The sequence below is a fragment of the Pelodiscus sinensis genome, chromosome 18 (assembly GCF_052426305.1).
Source record: "Pelodiscus sinensis isolate ZL-2025 chromosome 18, ASM5242630v1, whole genome shotgun sequence".
Taxonomy (NCBI): Eukaryota; Metazoa; Chordata; order Testudines; family Trionychidae; genus Pelodiscus; species Pelodiscus sinensis.
The window spans coordinates 3020856-3035560 of NC_143069.1; the positions used below are offsets into that span (position 1 = coordinate 3020856).

Genomic DNA, 14705 nt, shown 5'->3' on the forward strand with positions numbered 1-14705 from the left:
AGGCCCGGGGCCGACGTCCTTTCATTGGCCGGGGCTGGCAGGGCGCGGTTTTGGATAGGCTGGTGAGGCCGAGGCTGCTTGGTGCTGATTGGCCCACGCGGACGGCGCTCTCGGCGCGGCTCGTGTGGCGGCGGCGGGCGGCCTGGGCCTGCGGACTCCATCGGGCTCCATCGGTGAGCGGCCGCGGCGGGGCCGGGCCATCGGGCCGCGGGGTCGGGAGCCGGGGCCGGGCCCGGCCTGGGCAGCCCGGTATTGGCGGGGGAGGGGGCGGTATTGGCGGGGGAGGGGGCGTTTTCCGAGGGGGTGGGGTTCCCGGGGGGGGGGGGTGGTCTCTACATCCGGGTCTCTCCCGGGCGCAGAGCCACGTGCTGACCCGCCCCCCCCATGGTGAGGTCATGACCCCAGATGCGGCCCATGCTCTCTGTGTGTGCTGGCTGGGCCAGGCAGGAGTGAGCGAGCGGGTGTGTGGGGGGCGTTACCCGCGCATCACACCCCTCCGCAGGGGGGTGGGGGGGCGTTACCCGCGCATCACACCCCTCCGCAGGGGGGTGGGGGGGGGCGTTACCCGCGCATCACACCCCTCCGCAGGGGGGTGGGGGGGGCGTTACCCGCGCATCACACCCCTCCGCAGGGGGGTGGGGGGGGCGTTACCCGCGCATCACACCTGTGCAAGTTCTGACCTGCTGGGATCCCACTGCTCCAGCTACTGGATGGGCACCATGGGGATCTCCTGGGGCCATGACCCCTGGAGCCAAACCCCCCCCACCCCCGCCCGTCATGGGGCTGCTGTGGCCTGGGGAACTGCATCGCCATGGCTCGGGTGTCTCCGTTGACTGTCTCTTCTCCTTAGACCCCGTGGTTGCGAAGCACTTAGGATGGCTGTCCCGGAAACCCGCCCCAATCACACCATCTACATCAATAATCTCAACGAGAAGATCAAGAAGGATGGTGAGCCAACTCCCGCGGGCGTTCCTGGCCTGGGCTGGCCGTGTGGGTGGGCTGAGGGGTTGGTACCCACGGCGCGTACTTCGGAGGAGGCAGGGGCTCTAATCCCTGGCCGTCCCCGGTGCCATCTGGCTGAGGAGGACTGACCCCCTCTCTTTGGTGTGGCAGGTGTGCACCGGAGTTGCTTGCTTTGCCCCAGCTCCGCTGTGTGCGCAGCTCCTCGTGGCGGTCGAGCGATGTCTGTCCGATCCGTGTGCCTAACTGTGCCTCTCCCCTAGAGCTGAAGAAATCTCTCTACGCCATCTTCTCGCAGTTTGGCCAGATCCTGGATATCCTGGTGTCTCGGAGTCTGAAGATGAGAGGCCAAGCCTTCGTCATCTTCAAGGAAATCAGCAGTGCCACAAATGCCTTAAGGTCTATGCAGGGGTTCCCCTTCTACGATAAGCCCATGGTAAGTGCTGCGTGCTGCCCCCCCTCCTGGAGAGGGAGCCAGTCTGGAGGGTGCTGTTGGAGTGGCCAGAGGTGCCGGTTGGCCGTGCTCCTCCTGATGAATGGTATCTCCCGCCAGAGGATCCAGTACGCCAAGTCGGACTCGGACATCATATCGAAAATGAAAGGCACCTATGTGGAGCGGGACCGCAAGCGGGAGAAGAGGAAGCCCAAAGGCCCGGAGACGCCCCCGGTCAAGAAGCAGATGCCTGGCACGACCGCGCCGGTGTCAGCTGCGGTGCAAGGAGCTGTCCCTGTAAGTAACACCAGCAGCTTCTCTGACTGGCTCAGTGGCTGGTTGGCAGGCGAAGCTAGGGCCATGGGGGAGCCTTTCCCTGTGCAGCCAGTGTGGTCTCAGGCTGTTCCCAGATGCAAAGGCTGCTGGCTGTGTTTGGCTTCTGCGGACAGCTGTGAGTGCCAGGGCTGCCAGCTCTCAAAGCCTCCAGGGCAGCTCTGCACCCGGATCTTGCTGTGAAGCCAGGCCTCCCTCTCTCTTTCTCCTAGGGGATGCCACAAATGAACCAGGGCCCTCGCATGATGCACCACATGGCAGGCCAGCCGCCATATATGCCCCCTCCGGGCATGATCCCCCCACCTGGCATGACTCCGGGGGGTATGGCTCCTGGGGGAATGGCCCCTCAGCAGATGATGCCAGGCCAGATGCCGCCGACCCAGCAGGTGAGTACAACAGAGCACGGCTTGGGAGCCGCCCGGTCGGACCACAGCTTCCTCCCGGCGTGGGGCTTGGGCCTTTCCCCTCCAAGACGCAGGCTGCGGTGGGCAGTGGAAGAGAGCTCGGAGGCTCGTGTGGGATGATCTCCGAGCCAGTTGCCCCTGCTGAGAAGCCGGGAGTGCTGAGGCCCGGAGGGCGCTGGTGCATGGAGATCGGGGGCACTTTCCCCTGGTAATGGGGGTGAGGAGGGGGCTGCCTTGGGCACTGCCCCTGCTGTGGGCGTCTGGCTGGCGCCGCCCTGCAGGGCTTCCGGCCTCACTCTGCTCTCTCCCCCTCAGCTCTCGGAGAACCCGCCCAACCACATCCTCTTCCTCACCAGCCTGCCGGAGGAGACCAACGAGCTCATGCTCTCCATGCTCTTCAATCAGTGAGTGCGGGGCCTGGGCCCTCTGGGCGTGCCGTGTGGGGCTACCCCCTGGGGGGGAGGTGTGGCTTGTGGGCACGGTGGGGGTACGAGAGCAATCCAGGGGTCTGTCCCTCTGATGGCCGGATCCTGCCCCCCAGGTTCCCGGGTTTCAAGGAGGTGCGGCTGGTGCCTGGCCGGCACGACATCGCCTTCGTGGAGTTCGATAACGAGGTGCAGGCTGGCGCTGCCCGTGACGCCCTCCAGGGCTTCAAGATCACGCAGAGCAACGCCATGAAGATTTCCTTCGCCAAGAAATGAAGCCCCCCGGGGCCCAGGACTGCTCCCCTCACCCCCAGTTAGTCTGTTCTCAACCAGCCCCCCTTTTTAAACCAGTTCCCTGGCAGGTAAGTCTGGCCGCAGGGCTGGCCGGTTTTCCAGCCCAAACTCCTTCCTTCCCCAGAGCCCCTTGTGCACCGTTTGGCCTGGCTGCCCCGAGCGGGTAAGTGACTCCGGAGCCGGCCTGTCTTCCCGTGCCTGCGAGGAGCCTGGAGCCAGCCCGTGCCCTGGTGGCTGCAATGGGTGGGGGGCGGCTAGGGGCAGCTAAACCTTCCTGAAGCATTGTACCCAGGGTCTGCTGTTCAGACATTGCACCTGGAGCTCCCTTTCCAATAAAAGCTCCCTTTGTCACCTCCCCACCGCCTTGCTCGTGTGTCCTTGGCTGGGCTCCAGGGGGGACCCCATGGGAGTCAGTTTCCTGAGCTGCAGCTCTCCGGGCGGAGCTTAAGAGTTACACTCAGCCTGGGGCGAGGGGATTACCCCACCAGTATCCCAGAAGTCTCTTGTGGTCGGCTTGTCTTGGCTGAGCAAATTGTCCCATCCTTACAACACAGCCTAGAGTGCCCCCCTGGCTGCATGGAGCATTGCATGCTGGGAGTTGTGGGGGGAGCTTGCCAGTGCTGTGCCCAGTGTCAGCAGCGCCCCCTGGTGGCCGGGGGGGGGGGTCAACCTCATACACAGGTCCCCTTCAACAGTGACTTGGCTCCAAAGCTTGTTTGTCCCTTCCCGTGCTGCCCAGAGGAACCCTGGAGGGGTGGGGGGTAAGATGCTTCCCAACAGCCCCCTATAGGCAGGACACGCCCCTACCCCTCAGCACAGCTGGGCTGCGGTGCGGAAGGAGAATCCCACTGCTGCCACCAAGCAATGGGGGAGGGGGCTCCTGGATTCCCTCCACCATGGGGCTGAAGTGGGGGGAGAGGGGGAAGGAGTGCTTCCCTCTGACAGTGGCAGGGCCCAGCATTACCACCCCCTCCCTGGGCCTCAGCCTCTGAGCTGCGGGCTGGGGACAATGGGCCCAGTATGTTAGCCGACAGCCGGCCCCTGGTCCCTGCGTCATTGGCCGGCCTTACGCCCAGCTTTGAGTTTGTGGCACCAGCTGATTTTCAAAAGCGGCGCGGAAGGGTAGAGAGAACGTGACCCGGGGGCCTTGGCCGGATCCTCCCCTCAGGACCTGAGTGGCCTGAGGTGTGGGCGTAAAGACACCACCCAGCTGTGGATGTGCAGCCACCTCTGGGGTGGACAGGAGCAGCAGCCACAGAGGAAGTGGAGAGCCGTGGGGCTGGAGAAGGGCAGAGCCCCAGCCGGCCTCTGGGACGAGCACCTGGCAAGCTGGAGTTGTCACAAGGATGCGGTGGGAGGGGTAGACTTAAAATGTGGCACCATGGGGTGTAGAGTGCAGTGGTGTGAGCTGTTGATTGGCACCAGCGGGGGGACCCCTCGGCTGTGTGTGCTGGCAGCTGGGTGCTTGTGCAGCTGCTCAGCAAAGCTGCAGATGCCACCCGGCTAATGAGCAGAGCACCCACAGCTCGGAAAAAGAGGTGAGACCATCGCCTCCTGGGGCAACCACGGCTCAGAAGGGTGTCCCTAAGTGCCCGGCAAGGCGTGGCCCTGCCACGGCTCAGAAGGGTGTCCCTAAGTGCCCGGCAAGGCGTGGCCCAGCCACGGCTCAGAAGGGTGTCCCTAAGTGCCCGGCAAGGCGTGGCCCAGCCACGGCTCAGAAGGGTGTCCCTAAGTGCCCGGCAAGGCGTGGCCCAGCCACGGCTCAGAAGGGTGTCCCTAAGTGCCCGGCAAGGCGTGGCCCTGCCACGGCTCAGAAGGGTGTCCCTAAGTGCCCGGCAAGGCGTGGCCCAGCCACGGCTCAGAAGGGTGTCCCTAAGTGCCCGGCAAGGCGTGGCCCAGCCACGGCTCAGAAGGGTGTCCCTAAGTGCCCGGCAAGGCGTGGCCCAGCCACGGCTCAGAAGGGTGTCCCTAAGTGCCCGGCAAGGCGTGGCCCTGCCACGGCTCAGAAGGGTGTCCCTAAGTGCCCGGCAAGGCGTGGCCCAGCCACGGCTCAGAAGGGTGTCCCTAAGTGCCTGGCAAGGCGTGGCCCTGCCACAGGTGCTAGGGTGCTCTGTGGAATGCATCGGCACCTGCTCTGCAACGGCACAGCTGCTCCCACGGCCTCTGAAAAGGGCTCAGGGCGGCGACTAGAAGCGCAGCCGGGTCCGTCCGAGCCCGCAGCCTCTGCCGCCATGGCGAATGCCCGGGGCTGGGCCCAGGCCGCTCTGCTGTTCGCCCTGCTGGGGCTGTTCCATGGGGGCCCCCAGCTGGGCAAGCTGGCTGAGAAGAAGCTGTGCGCGGACGCGGACTGCAGCCGTAGGTGTCCAGCGGACGAGGCCGGGGGCAGGGCTGGGGGAGGTGGGAGCAGCGGACCTGGAGAGGGAAGGGGAGGGGGATGTAAGGGGGTGATGCTTAGGGGGTAACCGAGTAACCAGTTACCTGCTCCCCTTTCTGCTGGGGCGGGGGAGGGTTTGCTAAGGGCTGGGCTGGGGGGGCAGCCTGGGGGGAAGGATCCTGGGTTGGGGGGCAGCATAGTGACCCGCTTGTCCTCCCGCTGCCCCAGATCCCATCTCCATGGCGGTGGCGGTGCAGGATTACATCGCCCCCGACTGCCGCTTCCTCTCCATTCAGCGCGGGCAGGTCGTCTACGTCTTCTCCAAGCTGAAGGGCCGGGGCCGGCTGTTCTGGGGCGGCAGCGTGAGTGGCTGGGCGCCCCCCCTGCGGCTAGCCGGGGGGGGGGGCATTCTCAGGGCCCGGGCTGACTGGGTGGCTCAACGCAGAACCCTGAAAGTGGCTCCCTTTGCTCCACTGGGGCATCGGATCCTGGCATAAGAGCAGCCAGACTGGGTCAGCCCAGGGACCGGTCTGCCGATGCCAGAGGGAGGGAATGCAACAGGAAATCATCACGTGATCCCTCCCCTGTCACCCATGTCCAGGCAAACATTCCTGTCCGTCCTGGTTAACAGCCATTGATTGACCCACCCATGAACAGATCTAGCTCTTTTTTGAACCCTGTTAATGTCCTGGCCTTCACAACATCCTCTGGCAAGGAGTTCCACAGGTTCAGTTTCATGTCCTGGGGGGAGGGGAAGGAGAAAGCTGGAGGCGGGGCCTGACCTGACTTCCTAAGCCCATCACGGCCCCCATCACCGCTTCCTAGCTCAGCCCAGTGCCCTCTGGAGGAGGGGCAGCGGGGGCTGCTGTGGGTCTCGAGCCGTGGGGGGCTAGTCCCTGGAGGGTGGGGGGAGCTTGCCCTGCCTAGGCTGGAGCTCTCGGGTGGGAGGGCTGCTTGGAAGGAGGGGGGGGCCTTTGGTGCCCTGGCTGAGCCTCCCCATCTCCTCCCCTTAGGTGCAGGGGGATTATTACGGGGAGCACCCGGCCCGCCTGGGCTTCTTCCCCAGCAGCGTGGTGCAGGAGAGCCAGTACCTGAAGCCCGGCAAGGTGCAGGTCAAAACCGATGTGAGTAGCCAAGCCGGGGTGGTGCGGGGGGGAGGGGGCACTGCCCAGAGACCACGCAGAGTGGCTGGCCCTGGGGCTGGCTGGCCTTTGCTCTGTGGGCCAAGCCCCCACTGGGGCAGGCTCCCGGGTTCCTGGCTCCCAGCCCCCCCCCCATTCCAGGCCCCCGAAACGGCTGCTTTCTGATGGCTCTAATCTCTTCCCTTCCAGCAATGGGATTTCTCCTGCCAGTGAGTCCTGCCTGGATCCTTGCCCAGGGAGGGGCAGGGCCGGGCACTCGGCCCGCACCGCACTGCTTTCCTGGAGGCTGTGGCAACCCCCCCGCCCGGTTCCCTGCTCTGGTCCGGGGGCAGCTTCCCTGCTCCTGCCCCATGCCTGGGGGCCAGTGCGAAATAAACCCCCTATGCAGCAACCCTGCCGCCATCCTCCCCTGCTCTTGCTTCCTCCCCAGGGATCTCGGACCGAGGGGCGGCTGCTCCCAGCAGAGCTGGCCCAGCCCATGACTCTTGTCAAGTGAGCCCTGCTGGGTGGGGGGGACATAGCCCCCTGGGACGGGGGAGCGGTTCCCCCCAGTGTTGAGCTGTTCCCAGCCTGTCTGTCCTCACCTGGCCTCTGCTGCAGACGGGGCCGTCCCCCCAGAGCCCGGCTGGAAATAGCAATCTCATACAGCCTGCCCCAGATTCTCTCGGCTGCCCTGTGCTCCGTGTGCCACACGCCCTCCGTGGGGCATTGCCTCCTGGAGCTGAGGCTTGGGGAGGGGGGCAGCAGGGGAGGGGAGGGGGATTTCTGCCTTAGTGCCATGATCTCTGCTAGGGCGGGCAGGGTGTGGGATGGGCAAACGGGTGCTGAGTGGCAGCTAGTTTACCAGCTGTTCATGCCATCTAGGGCACATGCTCCCCAGAGCAGGACCCAGTTCCGTCGTTCTCTGGCCCCCTGCTCTCAGCTGAGCTGCCCTGTGGCTCCCTCCTGGGGCCAGCACCGTGGCTGTGAGCAGAGAGGGGTGCCCTGGGGGTTCAGGGTGCCTGGCCCCGGCCCTGCCCTGCTGATTCACTCCTGTGGGGTGCTGGGTTTGCCCAGTGCCTGGCATTGCAGCCCGGGCTGGCTGTGACCTTTCGGGGGGCTGCTCTCTGCAGACGCCAGGAGCTGGTTATTGGCAACCTGTGCCAAAGCTGCTCCGTGCCCCCCCCCCCCACGTCTTGGTGATGGAGGGGGCTTCCTGGCAGCTGGCTCCTGTCGTCGGCCCCCTGGCTGGGCGAGTGTGCGGCTCCCACCTGGTGACTCGGGGCAGCCCCCCCCGAAACGGGGGCTGTGGATTTATTGTACGTCAGGGCAGCGGCGAGGCGCTCAGCCAGCCGCCTGGTCCCCTTTGCCATGGGGGCTGCTGCGGGTCCCCCAAATCAGCCCCCTCTTTACCCAGCTGCTGTCCTGGCTGAGATCAGTCCCCCTTGTCTGTAGCAGGTCCTTTGATTGTGCCGCCCAGGCTCCAGGGTGACCCCCCCCGTGGTTTCCGAGCTGTCTGGCAGCCAAGGGCAGGGGCTGTTTGCGGGAACTACAGAGGCACCGCGCGCTGGAGCCAGGGCCCTTTGACCCCGGCCTGCAATCACCCCGCTCCTCCGCCCTGTTTCCAATAACAGGCGGCGCTCGGCACCCGCCGCCTTCCTGTTTGCGCTCCCGGGGGCAGCGTGCAGCCCGGCTGGGCCCACACACACGGGGCTGGAGCAGGCCCTACCCCTGGGTCTCTGCAAAGAGGGGCCATTTCCTCCTATTGTGCAATGGGGTGGGGGGGGGCAGCCTCCCCATTGGCTGGGGGGGGGAGAGCATTGACAGATGGGCCCCCACAGCGCAACCAGCCACCTGGGCTATGTCATTTGGGGGCTCAGGGCCCACATGTGGGGGCAGGGAGTTTGGGGGCTCAGGGCCCACATGTGGGGGCAAGGAGTTTGGGGGCTCAGGCCACAGCAAGGCGCTATCCTGCCTGGCAGGGGCCCCCTTAGCCTGGCTTTCCTTCTCTTTTCGCTACCCCCTCCCTCACGTGGAGGGCGTGGCCCCGGTCAGGCCCCGCCCCGCCCCGCCGGGGGCGCGGCTATGGAAATGAGCCGCGTTTATAAAGCGCCGAGCGGAGCGCACGCCTGCGGGTGCAGCGTTTGGAGCCGGGCGCCCCTGGCGCCACGGGTTCGAGTCCCCCGCCCCGCACCATGCCCCCCCAGGAGCTGCTGCCCGAGTGCCCGCTTGCGCCCCCGGTGCCCCCGCACCAGCCCCCGCCGGCCCCCCGCGCCGGGCTGGAGCTGCAGTGCGTGCTGCTGGGCGACGGGGCCGTGGGCAAGACCAGCCTGGCCGTGAGCTACAGCGCCAACGGGTACCCGGCGCGCTACGTGCCCACGGCGCTGGACCGCTTCTCGGGTAGGTCCCCTGGGGGGGCTCTAGGCGGGCTCCGCCGCCCCGCCAGGATTGGGACCCCCCCCTTGCTTCTCCTGGAGGGCTCTGGGAGGGGAGTGGGGGGTAGTGGTTAGAGCCAGGGCTCCTGGGTTCTCTCCTAGCACTGGGAGGGGAGTGGGGGGTAGTGGTTAGAGCCAGGGCTCCTGGGTTCTCTCCTAGCACTGGGAGGGGAGTGGGGGGTAGTGGTTAGAGCGGGGGCTCCTGGGTTCTCTCCTAGCACTGGGAGGGGAGTGGGGGGTAGTGGTTAGAGCCAGGGCTCCTGGGTTCTCTCCTAGCACTGGGAGGGGAGTGGGGGGTAGTGGTTAGAGCGGGGGCTCCTGGGTTCTCTCCTAGCACTGGGAGGGGAGTGGGGGGTAGTGGTTAGAGCCAGGGCTCCTGGGTTCTCTCCTAGCACTGGGAGGGGAGTGGGGGGTAGTGGTTAGAGCCGGCGCTCCTGGGTTCTCTCCTAGCACTGGGAGGAGAGTGGGGGGTAGTGGTTAGAGCCAGGGCTCCTGGGTTCTCGCCTAGCACTGGGAGGAGAGTGGGGGGTAGTGGTTAGAGCCAGGGCTCCTGGGTTCTCTCCTAGCCCTGGGAGGGGAGTGGGGGGTAGTGGTTACAGCCAGGGCTCTTGGGTTCTCGCCTAGCACTGGGAGGTGAGTGGGGGGTAGTGGTTAGAGCCAGGGCTCCTGGGTTCTCTCCTAGCCCTGGGAGGGGAGTGGGGGGTAGTGGTTACAGCCAGGGCTCTTGGGTTATCCTAGCCCTGGGAGGGCTGTGGAGGCTAGTGGTTAGGGCAGGGGGGCGGGTGCTCTCCCAGCAGCGTGACACCTGCTTGTGTGCAGCGGCACGCCCCTGGCGTGTGTGTGGTGGAGGGGGTCTGGCTACGGGGGTAACGGTCCCTTCGGTCTCCCCCTTGCAGCCGTGGTGCAGGTGGACAGCACCCCCGTGAGGCTGCACCTCTGTGACACAGCGGGGCAGGTAAGAGCCCAGCCAGCAGTGCCGCTCAGCCCCCTCCCCACCCCAGCCCTCGCACCTCCGGCCAGCCCGAGCCCAGAGCAGTGCAGGGCGAGGTGCCAGCCGTGCCCGGGTGGTTCCCTGGCAGCCTGCAGCTCCCTGCTCTGGGAGGAAGTGGGGTCTAGTAGTTAGAGCACTGGCGTGGGGGCGGGTTTCTACTTCCAGGTTCACTTGTGACCCTGAGCAAGGTGGTTCTCGCTCTGGGCCCCCATTCCCGTCCCCCGGGGACACCGGGGCGACCCCGCCCCCCCCCCAGCATGGGGGCTGGGCAGGTGCGGGGGTGGCCAGTGGCGCTCACGGGGCTCTCTCCCTCCCAGGACGAGTTTGACCCGCTCCGGCGGCTGTGCTACCCCAAGGCGGACGTCTTCCTCCTCTGCTTCAGCGTGGTGGCCCCCACCTCCTTCGAGAACGTGGGGGAGCGGTGGGTGCCGGAGCTGCGCCGGTACTGCCCGGCCGTGCCCCTGCTGCTGGTGGGCACCCAGTGCGACTTGCGCCAGGACGCCCAGCTGCTCGTCCGCCTGGCCCGGCGCCAGGAGAAGCCGGTGCCCGAGCCGGCCGCCCGGGCGCTGGCCCAGAAAGTGGGGGCCGTGGGCTACCTAGAGTGCTCGGCGCTCACCCAGCAGAACCTCAAGGAGGTGTTCGACACGGCCATCCTGGCGGGGCTGCGGCACGCCGAGACGCGGGGCCGGCGGGGCCGGGCCAGCCGGGTGCGGGCGCTCTCCAAGGCCTGGTGGAAGAAGTACGTCTGTGTGCGGTAGCCGGGACCGTGGGGCAGCCTGCCCCACGGCCACCCTCTGGCGCAGGCCTGCGGGGCGGAGAGCGAACGGCTGTCCAGGCGTGGAGGGAAGAGCCCCCGGGCCGCTGCTGACCGGCGTAGCCCCACAGCTGGCTGTGGGGTGCCCCGGAGCCTGGGCAAAGGGTGCTGAGGACTCTCGCCCCAAGGACTGGAGTGACATTGGGGAGGGGGGAGTCTCGGTGGCAAGCTGTGTGCAACGAATCCCTGTCCCCTGTGGGGGGCTGTGCCAGGCTCCAGGGCAGCTCCCCCCGCCACGTGTGTCATGGGCCCTGGGTGCCTCCCCCGTCCATGGCTGCACAGAGACCCCCGAGGTCCGAATTCAAAGCAGGGGCTGGTTCCGTGCTGGGGGGGCAGAATCTCACCCTGCAAGTGCCCCATGCAGGGCAGCCTGTCTCAGGGAGCCCTGAGGGCTGGATCCCTCCTTCGGTCAGTGTGGGGGGGGCTGGAAGAGCCGGCAGCCCCCCCCCCCACAGGAACGCCCCTTTGCGAGAGGGTTTGGATTTGCACAGGGCATGGCCCTGCTGGACTGGGATGAGGCAGAACCAGCCCCCCCCAAGTGTCCTGGTAACCCCCCCTTGCTGCGGGCTTTGTGGGGGACTGGCCAGGGTACGGGAGGGGCCCTGAACTGCACCCATCCTGCTTGTGCTGCAGGGGGCTCTGCCCCCCCATTTCCCTAGCTGGCCCCTCCCCTGCCAGGACATTGCTTGTGGGCGGTTGGAGCCAGCTGTGCCCGGGGACTGGAGTTTCCCTCTGGGTGGGGGGAGCTGCACCTCACTTGCCCCCCCCTGCTATTTTTGCACTAGTCTAAACCGTCTCTGGCCAAAAGGGGGGTTTCTCCCAGGGGTCCCCCCCACCCTGTTTCAGCCTCCTCCTGTGGCCTCTAGGTCTTCTGCACCAGCTATGCCCTCACACCTCCAGCGCCCCTCCCCTTGGAGAACTGTGGGGGACCCCATGCTGGGTCTAGCTGGGCAGTGCCCCCCCCCAGTATGGGCTCTGTGGGGGTGGGGGGCTGCCTTCAAACAGCCGGCAAAGAGCAAAAAGGTGATTTTATCCCCTGGAGGGAGTGCAGGAACCAGGCTGCCTTCTGGAGGGAAGGGGGGGACTGTGATCTTTCTTCCCCCCACCCAGCATGGTCCTTCCAGCTGGTGCTGGGGTGGGGGTATGACTGAACTGCCCCTCATCCCCCATAACTGCCCCTGGGCTCCTGGTTCCTGATCCCAGTGCACCGGGGGAGAGGGGGAGGTGTCCGTCCGTCTGTGCGTCCGTCTGTTCTTTAAAATGCCTGTAACCAATAAAATCTCTTTGCGTCGGGCAGGCGCTGCAGGAATTTCCCCCAGGAGCTGTTGTGGGGGGAGGGTGGGGGGGGGTCTCACGTGTGGCTTGAAAGGGGCATTATGGGATAGGGTGCAAGCTGCTCCCCCAAGCCCAGTGGCCCCCGTGAGCGGGGCGCTGCCCAGACCTCCGCATGCAGCACCTGCTACACAGGCCGGGCGAGCCCCCCAAGCAGGCCACAGGGCCTCAGCCCCACCCCACCCAGCGCCAGGTGCGTGACCACTGTGGCCTTCACTGGCTCGGGCCCAAGGTTTGCCAAGAGCTGGGGGTGCTGTGGTTCTGGGCTCCCCCCCCTCAGCGTCCCTGCAGGTTAGAGCCGGCAGCTGCCTGTGTTTGCCCAGGGCGGGTGCCCGGGTAGAAAGGGCATTGCCCCTGGCTTTTGTATTATCCAGGGTGGGGGGGGAGAGCCTCCTGGCTCCCAGCCTCCCCGCCCCCACTGTAACCACTAGCTCCCACTGCCAAACCAGAGCTGGGGGGAGAACACAGGAATCCTGGCGTCCAGCCCCTCCACTCTAACCACTAGCCCCCACTGCCCTCCCAGAGCGGGGGAGAGAACCCGGGAAACCTGACGCCCAGTCTGCTAGTCTCACCCCGGCCAGATCCCTTCTCTCAGCTCACTTCTAGTCGCGTGAGCCCACAGCTGGGGGGGCCCCAGGACCCAGTGCCAGGCTCAGCAGGACCAGCCAGCTGGCACCAGCATTCCAGAGATCCAGTGGGAGTGGGACTATGTCAGTGCCCACCTACTGCCAGCATCCCCTAGGGGAGGAGGGCCAGGTCTAGTGGTTAGAGCAGGGGGCAGGGCAGGACTCCTGAGTTCTCTCCTGGCTCTGGGAGGGAAGAGACGGCTCCCTGGGGGGGGGGGGGGGGGGGCTTTTATTGTCCTTCCCCTGCCGTGGTCCCTGCTGGAAGTTGTAGCTGGCTCTGCTCTTATCAGTGGCCCCAGCTCGCCCTGTCAACAGGGGAAGCTGAGCCCACAGCCCCAGATCTGCCTGTGGGGTGCCCCAGAGTCTGGGTGCTGGGGCCTCTCGTCCCAAGGTCAGGGATTGATGTAGGAGTGGCGGGGGGAATCTCTGAAGGAAGCCGTGTGCTGCCCGATGTGCCCCACCCCAGAGCTGGCTGCATCCCTCTACCAGGGCTGCTCCAACGCCTGGGCAAAGGGGCGTCCCAAAAAGGAGAGAGGTAGCATGTGGGGGCTGTGATCTCCGGGAGGGGGGGCTGCTGGGAGCTGGGTGCTGCCCACCGTGCCCCACCCCAGAGCTGGCTGCATCTTGTTACAAGTTCGGGCTGTGGCACATAATGATCCGCCTCACAGGGGGCGGGGAACTCGGAAGCAGGGAATCCCCCACGGAAAATTCCCCTGTGGATAGATTTTCCGGGACTTTATACCCCCACGGTACTCCGCCCTGTCTCTGCCCCCTTGCTCAGCGCCCCCCATGGCTCTAGGGGCTCAGGAGCCTTTCCTGGAACTGGGAAGCTTGGATTCCGTGGGGCAAACCCCAGTTGCTTTTCGGAAAACAGGAATCCGGGCCACGAGGCTGGAAAAACCCTGCCTGGCTTGGCGCAGGGCCAGGATCGAACTGGAACGCTGCCAAAGGCCACCCGCTGCGGGTCTGACCCCAGCCCCTTAACCAGCATCAACTATGGGGAAAGCAAAGCAGCTGGCTCCCAGCAGCCCCTGCTCTCCCCACTGGCCCTCACTCCCCTCCCAGAGCCGGGGAGAGAACCCAGGAGTCCTGGCTCCCACCCCCCGTCTACCAGATGCCCGCTGGCTTCGATTTCCTGGACTGCAGGGAGCCATATGGGTGGATCCCTTCAACCCCCATTTCCCCCCTGGCCCGGGCCCAGCCCTGCCTCCCCCCCAGGCTGTTCCAGGAACTGGCTGGCAGGGGTGTGGCTGCCCCCCCTTGGCACAGGGAGGGCGTGTTTGCTTGGCAGGTACAGGGAGTCCATGGTACAGCTGCTGCTACCTGCCGCGCCCAGCGGTCCTGTGCCTCCCCGCGGGGCAGGGCTTGTTGGGGCCTGTGGATAAGGGAAGGGGCCTGAGCTGGGGGGGTCCCAGCACCCGGCCCATGCAGTGCCAGGGCAGAAGGGAATCGGGACTCCTAGGTTCTCTCCTGGCTCAGGGAGGAGAGTGGGGGCTAGTGGTTAGAGCCAGGAGTCCTGGGTTCTTCCCTAGCTTGGGGCTAAGCTGGTCTCTCTTGGAGGGGGCTCTGGCTGGACCCGCCCTCTGCTAAGTTCCTCATGGCTTCGCTGAGCCAGGCTTCTGTTGGGGGGGGGGGCTCTGCTCCCCAAGGCTCCTTGGAGCCATTAGCCCCAGGCGGGGAGGGGTTGCTGACTAGGGTCCTGTTGGGAACACTGCTGGGGGGGGGGCAGATTTTCCAGCCTGGATCCTGAGTCAGGAGGTTCCCCAGATCAGAGCATCTGCCTGGGGCTGGAGGGGAGAGAGCCCAGGAGTTCTGCTCTGCCCACTAGGCCCACTGGACTCTCAGGGTGCAGCATTCCCTGTCCCACCCGGGCGGGGCGGGGGAAGGCAGGTGGGGTGTCCAGGGAGAACCAGCCCGGCGGTCCCTTTGCAGCTAGTGCACCCCCCCGCCCTTCCCAGCAAGTACACAGATGGGTGGGGGGTACAGGGCCCTGGTGAGACCCGGGAGGCTCCTCTGACCTGGGGCAGAGACCATTGGGCTGCACCAAGGCAGCAGCAGGGGGAGATGGACCTTCCTTGTGCTCCCCCTGCCTGGCCCTTCATGCCAAGGGCCCGATCGAGGTGGCTGCTTCTCCTAGACACGTGCCAGCCGCCGCATCCTTAG

At 66.2% G+C, this 14705-nt stretch overlaps 3 protein-coding genes across 4 annotated transcripts; all 3 read left to right on the plus strand.

The window, feature by feature from the left end:
* The first annotated feature begins 14 nt into the window (after positions 1-14).
* SNRPA (small nuclear ribonucleoprotein polypeptide A) lies at positions 15-3204 on the plus strand. Of its 2 annotated transcripts, none has more exons than XM_075915026.2 (7): positions 15-173; positions 851-948; positions 1224-1396; positions 1514-1690; positions 1939-2112; positions 2446-2534; positions 2672-3204. In XM_075915026.2, exons 2-7 carry the CDS (start codon positions 876-878, stop codon positions 2829-2831), a joined length of 846 nt encoding a protein of 281 aa, XP_075771141.1. In that variant the 5' UTR covers positions 15-173; positions 851-875; the 3' UTR covers positions 2832-3204. The 2 variants fall into 2 exon arrangements, with proteins under 2 accessions (XP_075771141.1, XP_075771142.1); XM_075915027.2 differs by lacking the exon at positions 15-173 and adding an exon at positions 228-249.
* Positions 3205-4794: 1590 nt separating this feature from the next.
* Positions 4795-6756, plus strand: MIA (MIA SH3 domain containing). Its single transcript, XM_075915028.2, has 4 exons — positions 4795-5204; positions 5452-5585; positions 6237-6347; positions 6555-6756. The coding sequence occupies exons 1-4, from the start codon at positions 4967-4969 to the stop codon at positions 6576-6578; spliced, it is 507 nt and encodes a 168-aa protein (XP_075771143.1). The 5' UTR covers positions 4795-4966; the 3' UTR covers positions 6579-6756.
* Positions 6757-8447: 1691 nt separating this feature from the next.
* Positions 8448-11887, plus strand: LOC142823830 (rho-related GTP-binding protein RhoU-like). The gene is made up of 3 exons (XM_075915401.2): positions 8448-8744; positions 9676-9734; positions 10088-11887. The coding sequence occupies exons 1-3, from the start codon at positions 8540-8542 to the stop codon at positions 10526-10528; spliced, it is 705 nt and encodes a 234-aa protein (XP_075771516.2). The 5' UTR covers positions 8448-8539; the 3' UTR covers positions 10529-11887.
* The last annotated feature ends 2818 nt before the right edge of the window (positions 11888-14705 follow it).

Coding starts and splice junctions, on each gene's coding strand:
- SNRPA (XM_075915026.2), top strand. CDS start 876: ATGGCTGTCCCGGAAACCCGCCCCAATCACACCATCTACATCAATAAT. Junction 1,691..1,938: donor CGGTGCAAGGAGCTGTCCCT/GTAAGTAACACC, acceptor TCTTTCTCCTAG/GGGATGCCACAAATGAACCA. Junction 2,113..2,445: donor AGATGCCGCCGACCCAGCAG/GTGAGTACAACA, acceptor TCTCCCCCTCAG/CTCTCGGAGAACCCGCCCAA.
- LOC142823830 (XM_075915401.2), top strand. CDS start 8,540: ATGCCCCCCCAGGAGCTGCTGCCCGAGTGCCCGCTTGCGCCCCCGGTG. Junction 8,745..9,675: donor GGCGCTGGACCGCTTCTCGG/GTAGGTCCCCTG, acceptor TCCCCCTTGCAG/CCGTGGTGCAGGTGGACAGC. Junction 9,735..10,087: donor TCTGTGACACAGCGGGGCAG/GTAAGAGCCCAG, acceptor TCTCCCTCCCAG/GACGAGTTTGACCCGCTCCG.
- MIA (XM_075915028.2), top strand. CDS start 4,967: ATGCATCGGCACCTGCTCTGCAACGGCACAGCTGCTCCCACGGCCTCT. Junction 5,205..5,451: donor CGCGGACGCGGACTGCAGCC/GTAGGTGTCCAG, acceptor CCGCTGCCCCAG/ATCCCATCTCCATGGCGGTG. Junction 6,348..6,554: donor AGGTGCAGGTCAAAACCGAT/GTGAGTAGCCAA, acceptor CTTCCCTTCCAG/CAATGGGATTTCTCCTGCCA.